Here is a 14,404-nt window from a genome sequence, read left to right on the forward strand (position 1 = left end):
TAATTCTAATCATCCTTTTTTAACCTATTATTTTCTTTACTGTGATATTTGTAGAAATAACATATATTGAAAAAAATACACATTACATAACTACAACAAATATCAAATGAATTAGAATGAAATAGTCAGATAACCTTAACTCTTTACAACTATCAGTAAGGTGGATTTCTACAAAGCTCATGGCTTCTTTCTGAACTTGTAAAAGTTCACGCTCTGGTTTTTGGAAATGGTTTAGTTTATTTACTGCAGAAAAAAATAATATACACCTATAGTTCATTTTGAGAATCTTCCCAATGCAGAAACAAAATTGTTAAAGTAAAATTAATTTAGTATTTTTATAGTCATACTGAAAATTAGGGACTTAAAGCAAAATATCCAAAGTAGTCAACAATTAAAGACCTCAGAAATAAATCTAACCATATGCAAACCTCTTTCTGATACTATAGTCTAGTGGTTAGAGAATTTAATAGATTTGAGCCTGATTTAGGAAAAGACTGCCCAAACTCTGATAAATATGGTAACTACTAAACGTAAAAGGAAAGAAGTTCAAGCTATCAGCTGAAACTCAAGCTAAGATATTTAAGGGTTTTAAAAATAAGTGCTCCCTTGGTCTTTTAGTTAGCTTTTAAGTACCCTAAAAATAAAAAAACAAATGAACCAAAAGAATACATCCACTTCTGGCAAAAAATACCATAAAATTAGAAGACCAAAATGACTAACTAGGAAAAAATATTTGTAAACACAAGATAAAACATCAATATATTTTATAAAAGGCATTTTCACAAATCAAAAAGATTAAAACAAATATCCCAACAGAAAAAACAGGTACTTCACATAAAAAGGAAGTACAATGGCCAGTAAATGCAAAAGATGCTCCACCTCAACAATGAACAAGTAAATGTGAATTTTGAAACCAATGACTTTTGACCTGTCAGACTTGAAAAAAGTTTAATTCACAATATCTAGTGTTAGGTAAAGGGTCATACCCACGGCAGTGTAGGTATAAACTGGAAGGAACAGCCCTTTTAAACAACAATTTGGTACAATCTATCAAAATTACCAATGTGTATTGACTTTTGACTCCAATTCCACTTCTAGAAATATATTTTATAGAAATATTCACACATAGGGCCAGCCTCGTGGCTTAGCGGTTAAGTGCGCGCGCTTCACTGCTGGCGGCCTGGGTTCGGATCCCGGGCACGCACCGACGTGCCGCTTCTCCGGCCATGCTGAGGCCGTGTCCCACATACAGCAAACAGAAGGATGTGCAACTATAACATACAACTATCTACTGGGGCTTTGGGCGAAAAAAATAAATAAATAAATAAAAAGAAATACACAGGTACAGAAAGATATGTCTGCAAAACGTTCATAGCAACATTATTGAAACAGTGTATTCTAGAGATAGTCAGTGCTCCTGAATAATTGTTAAGGAAATGACAGTGTCTGGAATATTACGTAGTTATTAAACAAAGAAAGAATTTTATATAAACATATATATGTTTTTGTTATATGCATATACACATGGAAGAATTTCTTGAATAAAGCATGTTGCAAAAAGTATATAACATATGATCCCATTCTTGTAAAATAAAATTCAAATATACACACATTCATTTCTGAGTGTACAGAATAAAATTTCTAAAGATATTTTCTAAAAATTCTCAACAGAGGCTCCCTCTGGATAGTTGGAATGGGGAAGAGGAGACCTTCAAATTTATTCTATAGGCTCCAGTTAAAAACCAAGAACTAATTTTTAATCCTCATAAATCTTAGTAAAACAGATTCTCCATATCATCTGTTATAAAGCTTGCCCTTAGCTTCCTTTTGAGTAAAAATAGGTCAGTTACTACTCAGCTGAAAAAGCTTACTTTATTCTTCAATAGCCACTATCCCAAGTATCTACAAGTACCTACCACGTTTCTCCTTAAGTTAGTCAGATACTGAAATGTTAACACAAAAGGCTCCAATTACATGAGCAGATCACAGTGCTAGGTTAAAAGCAGCAGCATATTCCCAGAACGAATCGACATTTCTTACAGTATGCTATCAAGTCATTAATATCTGCAAATGAGCTATACATATTTAATAAACTTTTGCTGAAAGGTAAGTTACTTAATTTCTAAAGAAATGTACACAAGGCCAGCAGGGCAGGGCCAGACTTTTGAAGCCTTAAAAAAAGGCTTCAAATTTACCCTGCTGAGTTTGTATATGATAGTCATGTCCTTATTGATCAACATTCATTGATTTCTTAATATATACATTCATCAATTATCTACTGTGTCTATCATGTTCTCCAGGAGGACTCAAAATGCAAAAATGAGTAACGCACAACCTGGTCCTTGTCCTCAAAGAGCTCAAGTTCACTGCAAGAACCCAAGTGTTTGACAATATGCTTGAGTATTAATGACTCATTCTTCCATCTTGGGAATAAAGTGGCTCTCATACTTAGTACCTAATTCCTAGAGTAAAATCATCATGCCCTTGGCTTTACGCAGATTTCCCCACAGCAACTCTATCTTCCCAAACTGTAGGGAGAAGGGATTGGGAATTGTTAAAATGACATTTTGGCAGTCAGGAGCCCCGAAGGTGGGGGGAGTTTGGGGAAAATTAATGAGACATTTGGGTACAGAATGGACTGGAAGCAAAGAGATCAATCAAGTCTATGAGAAGGAGACCTGATATTTTCACATAGGCTAATCCAAGAAATAATACTGGAGCTCAAAGACAAATCTCAATGCTCAGCCAGCTACCCAAGTGCACTTAAATTCCTCCTGCATCCCCAGAATTCAGTTTATTTTCCTCTCCTCTCCTCTACTCCTCCTCATTATCTATTCCATCTTCTAAATTCCTCTCCTCCAAGACTGGCCACCAAAATAAACATAGTTTTTGCTTTGTTTTGTTTTGTTTTTTGGACTTTTACTTACAGATTATGGTAGATAACTAAACGTTCATGTGTGTGAAAACATTACTGGAGATAACTGAAGATGATCAAGGAAGAGGACTGAAAACCAGCCAAAGCCAGCACTTCCTGAGGAATATTCATCAACTGACTGCCAGCTTTCAGGCACCTCAAAACCCCCTCCCACCCTTCACTCATACTCAAATGTCTGGTTGCTATTCAAGATACAAGATGGCGCCATAGTCTGCATACAGTTAAAAATCAGATACGGCATGCACCATGTTGACTACAAAACACAGAATCATCTGTCTCAAATATAAAAGATATAATAGGGCTTTAAAAAGTCAAGATGATACTCATGTATATATGCATATGCAAGATATATATATACATGTACATAATACATGATGTAAATAAAACAGAAAAGGTTTCATTATATCACGCCTGTGGTTCTTCCTGAAAATTCAGCTCTGAATTATTCTATTTATAAATTACTTTCCTGTAAAAACTTCCAAATACTGCTTTCATTGCAATGATTGTAAATTTTCGAATTCTACAAACATAGTGGTTAAGAGAAGGTTCCAGAGTCAGACTACCTGGGTTCAAATCATTGTTCCTCAGATTACTAGTTGCATACTCTTGAACGAGTTATTTAATCTCCCTGTGCCTTGGTTTCTTCATCCAAAAATGAGAAGAGCAGACGTAACCACCTCACAGGATTGCTATAAGAACATGCAAAGCATATACACTAATGTCAGGTATACAGATACTATGCATTCACGAAATGTTAGGTATCACAATTATTAGCAGAATAACCGAGGTAGCTTCTAAACACTGGATTTCTGACAGACATGGCTGGTTAAGAACCATGATTCAGGGGCTGGCCCCGTGGCATAGCAGTTAAGTGCGCGCGCTCCGCTGCTGGCGGCCCGGGGTTCAGATCCCGGGCACGCACTGACGCACCGCTTGTCAGGCCATGCTGTGGCGGCCTCCCATATAAAGTGGGAGGAAGATGGGCACGGATGTTAGCTCAGGGCGAGTCTTCCTCAGCAAAAAATTGGCATGGATGTTAGCTCAGGGCTGAGCTTCCTCACACACACACACACAAAAAAAGATTCACTACTGGCTAAAAAGGCAAATAATTAATAAGCAGATACAACTAAACACACATGCACACTTTAAGCATTTTGCAAATATTCTAAAATAAGCATACTATTTTCATAATAAAAAACCAAATATTTTTAAATGTATAATCTTACTACAGTGAAATAAATGGGTTAACTCCATGTCTAATTACATTTTCAAGAATATACTTTAAAAATAAACCATAAAATAACATCATGTTTTTAAATGCTTGTCCAGATTTACTGGTCTTAATTTTATTGTCCCTGATATTCCAAAAGTAACAATTTCATGAAGGTAATAAAAAACAATTCTTAAAAACTGAAATCAGCAAGTTCAGCGTAAAAACACATTAACTGTACCATGAACTCAACAAGGCCACCTTTGCCAAACTTGAATTAAAAACACATTTTTAAATATTCAAGGTCTTTAAAAACATTAGACGTGGTAAAAACACTGTCCATGGTACTCCTGGCAGGCTCCTCCTCTTGAAGAAGCAGCAGCTTAGCTCATCTAAAAAGGAACCATTTACAAATTCAGTAATTATTCAGTAATTAAGATTTCTTATCTATATTTTATTACCCTGATAAATTAAAACAATATGTTTATTAATAAACCAGTTTCACCAACTGGTTAAAAATAGTGTATCATCAAAATAATTTAGTAACGCTATCTATAAAAAAGAAATGGTCACCAAAAATTCAAAATGAACTTACACCTAGCCATGAATTAACAACTCAATACATTTGTTGCAAACCAAGCTGCCACTGAGCAGATAAATTAATCTTAAGTGTTGCTAATCTTACACATAAATTCAATATTCTAATATTTTGTTTTTACCATACACATTTTAAAAAGTTGCATGTTCACATATTATCTTGAAGTATTAAAATTCTGTGTTGTGCATGGAGGGTTTTAGAATATAAATACTGTCTGTGCTTGTATGTCTTTCTCTTGGGAAATATACTAAAGCTAAGGGAAAATACAAAGAAAAACAGTAGAAAAAAGACATCCTTACACAGTTAACAGCTGGCATAACTCAGAGCCTACACTCGGGAAGGGGAGACTGAAAGGACAGACAAGTGCCAGAAGACATAAGCCCACATCAAACAACACATCCACCTACCACATTACTGGGAATACATTAGACACTCTTGTTCTCTGAACTAGACATTGACCCACAAGTAGGAGTGGCCTGGGTCACATCCTGAGTGAATTACAGTAATAAAACTTCTTAAGTCACCACTTCAGCTAGGTTGTGGCCAGTATTCTTCAATAACAAAAATGTAAATGACTGCACCTCATTACTGGCAACTGAAAATTAAAATAGAAATTTACAAATAAAGAAAATAAACAAATATAATACGTAAAATAAATTAATATATGTTAAAATCTACCCTTCCATCATAATGAGCCCTAGTTCACATTTTATATATCTGTTAATTTTATAGCTCTAGCTGGAAAATATCATGAAAATAGACCTTAATATCTACCTTGGAATATATTTTAAAAATCAGCCCAAACCAAAATTCTTAAAACCCATCACTAAATGTTCTAGGGCAGCAGCTCACAAACTGTAGTCGACGAATCCCTGGGGTTCCTTCAGGCTCTTTCAGGTCAACGGTGAGGTCAAAACTCTTTCCATACCAACACTTGGACAGTATCAGCCCCTCTCACTGTGTTGGCATTTGCACTGATGGTGGGGAAGTATTGATGGGTAAAACTGGCAGCACATGAGTACAAATCAAAGCAGCAGCATCAAACTGTACCAACAGTCAAGTATTTTTCACTGCTATGCATTCACACTTAAAAACAAAAAAAAAAGGCCAGTTTCACTTAAGAATGTCTTTCTTAAATGAAACAGGAAAATGATTAATTTTATTGAACTTTGACTACTGACTACCCGTTTGTTCAATATTCTATGTGCAAAAATGGGAAGTATACATAAAGAACTTCTACGTGGGCTGCACACCAAAGTTCGATGGGTCTCTCAAGAAAAAGGACTTGTGTAACTGTGTAAGTTGTGAATTGCATGAGCCACTTTTTTCATGGAATACCATTTTTACCTGAAAGAACGACTGACAAACTACTGTTATTCAGGCTTGTATATCTGGCAGGTATTTTCCCAAAACGGAACAAAGAAAGCCTGCTCCTTCAAGCGCTGCCTATGGCAATGCTACCAATACTAAAATTTGAGCTTTGATAGGAAATTAGATGTTTCCTTGAAAACTTGTATCCACCACTGTGAGCTTGAGAGCTTTCCAATACTTAAGATTTTACTGATCAGTGCTGATATTAACAAATGTGATATTTTGATATCGTTTAAAGAAATCTGCCAACATTTGGAAAATCCACATAACTCAATGAATCAGTATTCTCCAAATGGTCAATGCATGATGGCACAAAACCATGCATGGGTAAAAGATCCCTTCAAAGTACAAGAAAAACCAACAGATTTTAATGTAATAGAATATGAAAAATATTTAAAAGAATCTTCCAAAGGAGAATTAGTACCAGAAATGAAAATAAAGTACTTAGGCTCAAATTAGAAACCTCCATATAACTGATTCTTACTTTTATTACCAATGTCTCTTAAAAATAATCACCCTAATAATCACCCTAAAAATCTCAAGTTTTTGCCAATACAAAAATTCATTAATGTAAAAAATGTAATGTAACCCAAGAACTCATTACAGAGCTCGTGTAAAATCATGGTATATTTTTACAAGCATTGTTCTGCAAGTCTGGAGTACTCAGAAATTTATTCAAATAATATCAATATCCACCTAAAAATAACATATTTAAAAGACATCTTCCCAATGTATAGATTTTATAATAAGCATGTACACAGGGGAAGTGACACATTTTGAGAATAAAATAATGTTTAAATATTGATTGTGTCCAACAGTCATCTTATTATTGCTCCCACTTCATTTTCTCCACTAAACGTACAGAACTAGATTCAAAGCAAGAGGGGGAAACACTGGCAATCTCAAGTCTCAGTACAAAAGTCTGGTAACAGCAGCACAAAAAGAAATTATAAGATAGAAATTTCATTGGTTCTCCCGTAAAAATTAGGAAATAGAAAGAATAAGTAGGTCACCATGGAAAGTACCACTATTAGCAAACAAAGGTAAAGAGAAAGTATATTTTTGGAAGGAACAAAAGATTTAAATTTGCAAAGAGCAAAAATCTGATTTTCCTTTAACAGAATCTGTATGAAATCAAGCAACAAAGAACTATAAGCTATGATTCTGAATAAAACAAGCCAATTGGACTGCTCTTAACCAATAAAATACCCAAACAACAAGAACAAATGAGCAACTTTTCATGCCTCTTAATTTTGAGGGTGAAATTGTCTTCTACTACTACAACCAATGAAACTCTCAGGTGGAGTTTTAGGAAGCAAGGCAAGACTTCCTCATTCGGAAACAACCGGTCACACTGTTTTTACTAGAGCTGGTGGCAGAGCTGGACTCAACGCTGATGTGTCCTCTTTCAGTTTGCTTCCACCCTCCCAAAATGGAAGCAAGTTTTAAAAACACACAGGAAATGTCTGATATTCTGTGAATGGTCTTGTCCAGTCTGCCTACGTCAGCTGGGCACTATAGGCACTAGTAAACTTAAGGAAGTTCGAAACTTCAGAAACTGAAAACAGTTTCAGCAAGTTCATCTTGTTCACACACAGAGTTAATGGAGACAATCCCAGTTTATGCCTGTTGTCCTGGTATAATTATTACTCACAAAAGTATTCCCTATGACACGGTAACTATAATGTAGTGACAACATTCAGAAAGCAAAGCATACTGTGTGTATTTAACCTAAAATCATGCCAATGCAAACAAGTCCACAAAAGTTCACGTCTTACTTTCTGTAAGCCACACAATTTTCTTTAACATTAAATTTCTTTTGAATATAAGTACAGAAATTTCAGCTATTTTCTAGTCATAGTAAATTATTCAATCTCTAAATAATTTCATTCATGACACACACTTGTAAACTTGCGAGTATGAAACTTCAAATTATCCCTATCTCTCGGAATCAACTTATACTGGGAAAATACCTCCCTGGTTTACATACGAACTACTTCTACACGTGCCTACTTCTACCTTATAAAGTACATTCACCTTCTAAATTAAATTATAATATGGTTTTGGTCAATCACATATGCCAAAATGATGAGTGAAGTTTTACATTTTTATTGTTGCCAAAACAAAACCTCAACCAGATGACTTAAGACAGGCAAACATCCCCCTCACCAGCTCTCAGCCTGCTTTATTTAGCCCCTCATATATGACTAGAAATGTTAAGAAAGAGCTTCTGCCCATGCATAGCTCACGCATAAATATGGTCCAGCTTTGACAACATGCCCACACCTGCTGGCAACTCATGCATGTGGGAACACCAACTAGAAGGCCACCATGGACTTTCAGGCCCTGCCAGCCTGTCAGTGTTAGCCAACAGACTGGGACACACCCAGAACTGGTTATGGGTCTGTGGATTGGCACACTGCTTAGTTTCCAACTTCCAAGTGTAAATGTAGGTCAAACAAATTTTCATCCTTGTCCAAGGCATCCTCAAGGTGAACGAACATATCCTAAATACAGTCAGCCAGGAAACTAATAGAAATAGCAACCTTTTGAACAAAAATCAACACTCTACCTAACCTGAATATAATTTTCAATTAAGAGGTCAGTTTATGTTCCAAAAATACTACTCATATATCCATTTTACTTATAATAAAGGAAAACAGGTTTATGTCTTAATAATTGCCATACTATTTATTAGCATTTTCTGATATTACGCCAAAGTTCAAGTCTGGTAAAACTGTTCATAAACAAATTAACCTATGCCACCAGAATAATAACCAACACCTAGTAATAATGCTTTACACACTACAATTGCTCAATTAAATCCTTAATGACATAGCCCTAAACCTTTTCTTCTTAAGCTTCCCACCAATTTGGTACCACATCCTGATATTCTGTGACTCATATTTTTTCAAGAATATGAAAGAACTCCTTCTACTGCTATTCTACTATAAACCACAATCAAAATTTGATAGTTCTAGAAAAGCCAATAGTTACAACACCTACATTCCATTAAGTCTATAAATTGCAAACAGTGAAATTATTTTTCATTGGCAGGAGGATTAGCAAATTGAAGCTAGTCTAGGTGCAGTTTCCATTTAACATACCGACTGTCAGACAGGGCTCTGCCTCAGACTCCCAAGCTCACACCAACACAAACGTAAACCTTAACAGTCACTACAGGAAATAAAATAAACAGTTATAACCACCACTGAGGTTCAAGTCATCAAAAACAAAAACAAAAAGGAGCAGAGATACCTATAAATACTAAAATCACATTACTGGCAACTGCCTATCTCATGACACAGTAGTCACATTAATCACCAGAAGAAGAGATCTTTCGAAACACCCATGTTTAATAATACAACTGCTGTTTTCCAAACAGTTTCAAATATAGCTAAGTTGTATAAAAAAGCACAGTTACAACCTAAGCATTAGTCTGGAATATATATTTAGCCATAAGTTATGCAATTATTACTGCTTCACCTGAAGACTTCCTACTCCACCTCTGCTGACAAACCAGAAGTTCCTTTTTCCATACACCTCTGGGTAACAGGAATTGCCACATGACTTCTCAAGATTAACTGGAGTATTAAAATACAACATATTCACTTTTAATAAAGCATATGTGGGTGTCCACACAAATTCTAGGTTATTTTTCCCATCAGTGCAAAAAGAAGGCAATGGACTCAATAAACAATAAACAAAAGAAATGACTTTAAGAAATATTTCAGGAAGCAAAGTGGTCAACCACCTAGCATAGTTTTTGCATTTAGGTGTAACATTTATGCAAAAGAATAAGACACAAAAATATAAATCTTTAACAATCTAAAAGACAATTTCACTAAGTTTTTAAAAAGCATACATCCCGTGTTTTGTCAGGAATAAAGGTAAACAAAGGAAGCCATATGCAATATTCTTTCAACAAAATATTTATTGAGCACCTACCATGTGACAGACAGAGAAAAACATTCAAAAAAATAAAACCCTAAGCTCTTTCCTTCAGGTAATCAGAGAGGGAGACCGACAAACCCATGGCTATAATGACAAAACTGGGGTAAGTTAAACAATAAAACACCAAAAAACAACAGGGAGATCTTTGGGTAACCAGAGAGCCCTCTTCTGAGGAGGTACTAAGAAGTAAAAACTAGCAACAAACACTCTGCCATAATAAATAATTAGAAATCCCTAAAAGAAACAAAGCCTTAACATTAAGAATAAGAAAAGAACAGGACCAAAAAGCTTTAAGAAGTTTTTATTAGGAGCTACAGTTTTCCACAGTAATCAAGGTATTAATTCATGTTAACATCAATCTCCTGGTGATAAAATACCAACGTTAAGTTTAGATCATCAACTCTCATTTTAAAATTCCAAAAGAATCTAGGATTCAAGTGAGGATGGGTTGACAAATACTCAATGATAAAATACAACTTGCTTTTTCTTTGGAAGCCCTCCCTTATACACAAATGTGAATATGAAGGAAAAAGCAAACTTAACCAGGTTGATTTTAAAACATAGTCTAATTTTCTTAAAAAGTGAATGTAGGGGGGCCGGCCCGGTGGCACAGCGGATAAGTACGCACACTCCACTGCAATAGCCCAGGGTTCGGATCCAGGCATGCACTGATGCACCGCTTGTCAACCATGCTGTGGCAGCGTCCCATATAAAATGGAAGAAGGTGGGCAGAGATGTTAGCCCAGGGCCAATCTTCCCCAGCAAAAAGAGAACTGACAACAGATGTTAGATCAGGGCTAATCTTCCTCACCAAAAAAAAAAAAAAGTGAATGTAATCCAAAGAGCCAAGTTTACCACATTTCTAAATATAGAAACCACAGAATTATCAGTAGTTATCAAGGCTGCCTGAAACCACCAATCACAGACGATTATGGAGTTATAAAATCTGAGAATAGATACTGATTGCTGTCTCCCTCCAAAAAAGGAAACAAAAGAAAATAAACCACAACTATACTCTCATATACATACATAAAAAGATTATCCCAATATATAAATATAAGGCTTAAATTGTATTCCTACAAATCAAATCCTGCAGTAAATGTGCTCAACATTTACTGAACATAATAAAAGCCAGTATTACACTTATATTCTTGCAGAAAACTAAAAAGTATGATTTGTGATTGCGAAATAGAGTAAAAATTCATCATTAGATGGCAAAAATTTTCTGATACAAGTTTAGATAAAGCAAATTGAAAATGCTGGTCTTGAAATACTGGTTTAGAGAATTACTAACATTAAAAATAAGTTTTCTTACATCATAATGAAAGATACAACATGCTAAATGTGAAGCTTAACTTCCAAGACTAGAATAACTTAGTAGTATGCAAAGGTTCTCCAGAAAACAAAATAGTGTGAACTAGGTACTAGATAAAGAAAAAGCTAAGAAAAACAACATACAGGCATTTAAAAAGATCAATTTATTTCATTATGGAAAGCTTTCTCATACGATCCTGGAGAATCATTTCTAAAAATAGAAATGTTCAGGTATAAGTGAGGAGGAAAAACTACTAAATGAAATACACAATCATTTTCAAAAACAGTCCTCCAACTTTTGCTTTGCTTCAACACACGTACACAGCAACTTTTCACCTGCAGAATAACTATGAAAAAAGTGGCTCTCCAAATAACAGGCCAATTTTACTTTAATAACTACTCCTATCACTAAGAAAATAAAGAAGAAAGTTTCAATTGTGTGCTTACAAACAGAATTTAATGAAATCAATTAACTATAATTTGCTTCTGATTTAGGATATTTTTAAACGCCAACTCAATTTAAGATCCCAAAGAATAAACAGAATTATCTATTACTAAACTGAAAAAATACTCTTCAAGCAGACTTGGGAAATCTCTCAAAAAACAACGATAAATAGATCCATTCAAAAGAAAAACAAAGCAACTATGTACCAAGATAATATTTTACACCCGAATTTATTAAATCAGAGATAAGAAAAATAAACTTATTATTCTGAAAGACAACATAATCCTGGAAGCTAAATTGTTGCAGTCACCTTTCAAAAGACAGACTAATAAGTCTATGAGTGAACACAACTACATATTATTAATTTTCTTACTAGCATCTAACTCATAAAACCATCAGAGAAGATCTGTCGTGAATTAGTGGTAACTTAACTATCAGTGTTCCAATCAGCAACCTGACCCTAATAACTTATATTAGCATTCAACTAAGGAGTAAGATGAATGGCTCTACCTGGGAAAACAGAAGAAATAAAATCCTTCTCACCACAGGCAAAATCAATAAGTTGAAATAGTAAAAGTCGGCTTTACTCAAAAATATAAACTGAGGTTTAATGATAGTATTAAATTTCATAAAAATGTTCAAATTTGCCAAACATGGTAAGTACTTAAAAGCTGATATTTTAGCAAATACTAACTTTGAATTACCTATTAGACAAAATCCAAAATAGATGCTATTAAACTAATTCCCCAAGAGAACACAAATCCTGTGTAAGGCGTATTTCATGCTGTCGAAGTCTGTGCAACAGCTACAACTTAGGAATGAACCACAACTGGAAACGTGTACTGTTAGGGTCCTGTCACCCTGACTTTCACCTCCACTCTCCTCCTATTCCAACCGACTGGGACTCAAATCTATTTGTTAAAAACCTGCTGGGAACTCTCTCAGCGGCTTTGCTATAAACCACCACCATTGTTCGAGGCCGAGAGCGAGTGTGATTTCCTCCTTTGCTCTGGAGCACGCCCAGGACTGGCCACCCCCAGGCAAGGCCGCGCTGCCGGGCCGGGGGCAGGGGAGTCACCCGGCCCCGCCCCCTCCCCGGCCTGCCCTGCCCCCAGCCCTGCCCCCTCCGGACCCTCCCCCGCCCCGCCGGCCAGGGGAGGGGCGCCCTTCCTTCCACCTGGGCGGCAGCAGCGAATGGGAGAAAACCTCCTTTTCCACCAGAGTTCAATTCCGGGCTGCGTTATCAGCAGATCCGCACCATGGCCACAACTTTCCTGGTATTTACTCTACACTCGCGGTTGGCAACCCCCGAGTTTTCAAACCCCCTGAAGCCAAACACCGCCGGTCACATGCTCGCTCGAGTGACAAAGGTCCGGGTCCCCACCGTCGGGAGCGCCGCGGGCCCGCCGCAGTCCGCGCGGAACACAGCACCATGCGCCCTGCCGCGCCCGCCCACCGCGCACACCCGCGGCCCCCGACCCCCACCCCGGGCCCGAGACCCCCTCCGCGGGCCCGCGACCCCCGCCCCCGGCCCGCCACCCCCTTCCCGGGCCCGAGACTCCCTACCCCGGCCAGCGACCCCCGGCCTCATCCCCAGCCCGAGACTCCCTCCCCCAGCGGCGACCCCTGGCCCCGGTCAAAGACTCCTCTCCCCGGGCCCGAGACCCCCTCTCCCGGCCGGCGACCCCCGGCCTCGGCCCCAGCTCGAGACCCTCACCCCCGAACCTAGGCCCCCCCATCACCGGCCCGAGACTCCTTCCCCCGGCCCCGGCCCGCGAACCCTAGCCCCGGGCCCAACCCCGAGACCCCAACCCCGGGCCCGCGACCCCCGGGCCCGGCCCGAGACCCCTCCCCGGGCCCGCGACCCCCTCCCCGGCCCGAGACCCCCGCTCCCCGGCCCGGGGCACAGGTGAGCGCGCTCCACCCGAGCCCGGCCCGCGCTGCCACACTGGGTCGTGGGGCGCAAAGCGGGGGACCCCGGGGGAGGGGTCGGCAGGGGGGGGTCCCCGCGGGGGGCAGGAGGGGCGCCGTCCGGGGGAGGAGCAGGGAGGGGTCGGCGGGGGGGGGGAGGGAGTGGGGGAGGACGCCGGCCGCCGGGCCTCCTCACCTCGGTGGGCTGGCTGATCTCGAACAGGTCCAGCCGGTTGGCGTTCCAGTGGTGGATGATGTCGGCCAGCTTCCGCCGCTCCTCGTCGCGGCCGCCCGCCGACATCCTCCCGCCGCGTCCTCCGCCCGGGCCGCGCGGGGTCGGGGCCGGGGACGCGGACGGGGACGGGGACGCGGACCGGAGACAGGCCGGGGGACCGCGCGCCCTGAGGTCCGCGGGCCGGTCCCCGCGCGCTCGGCCGCCTCAGCCCGCCGCCCCAGCGCCCCACGCTCCCCGCGCTCCCCGGCTCCTCGGCCGCGCCGGCTCCGCGTCCACGGGCTCCTCCGCCGCCTCCGGCCTGTCCGCCGGCCCGGCTCCTCGGCCTTCGCGGCCGCGCGCCTCACCGCCCCGCGTCAGCCCCGCCGGCCGGTGTGCGCCCGGCGCCCGCACTCGCCGCCCCGCCCCGCCCCGCCCGCCGTGCGCGCCCCCGC

At 39.7% G+C, this 14,404-nt stretch overlaps 1 protein-coding gene across 7 annotated transcripts in view; it reads right to left on the minus strand.

Moving 5' to 3' along the window:
* Positions 1-14,316, minus strand: part of AFDN (afadin, adherens junction formation factor) — a 142,064-nt gene extending 127,748 nt beyond the window's left edge. For 5 of the 7 annotated variants that reach the window (XM_058533986.1, XM_058533984.1, XM_058533985.1 and 2 more), the window contains exon 1: positions 13,935-14,316. In XM_058533986.1, coding sequence (XP_058389969.1) covers positions 13,935-14,039 — 105 coding nt within the window. In that variant the 5' untranslated portion in view covers positions 14,040-14,316. The remainder of the gene's footprint in view (positions 1-13,934) is intronic. The other 2 variants (XM_058533990.1, XM_058533989.1) reach the window with 1 other exon arrangement.
* Between the last annotated feature and the right edge of the window lie 88 nt (positions 14,317-14,404).

The sequence above is a fragment of the Diceros bicornis genome, chromosome 39, assembly GCF_020826845.1.
Source record: "Diceros bicornis minor isolate mBicDic1 chromosome 39, mDicBic1.mat.cur, whole genome shotgun sequence".
Taxonomy (NCBI): Eukaryota; Metazoa; Chordata; class Mammalia; order Perissodactyla; family Rhinocerotidae; genus Diceros; species Diceros bicornis.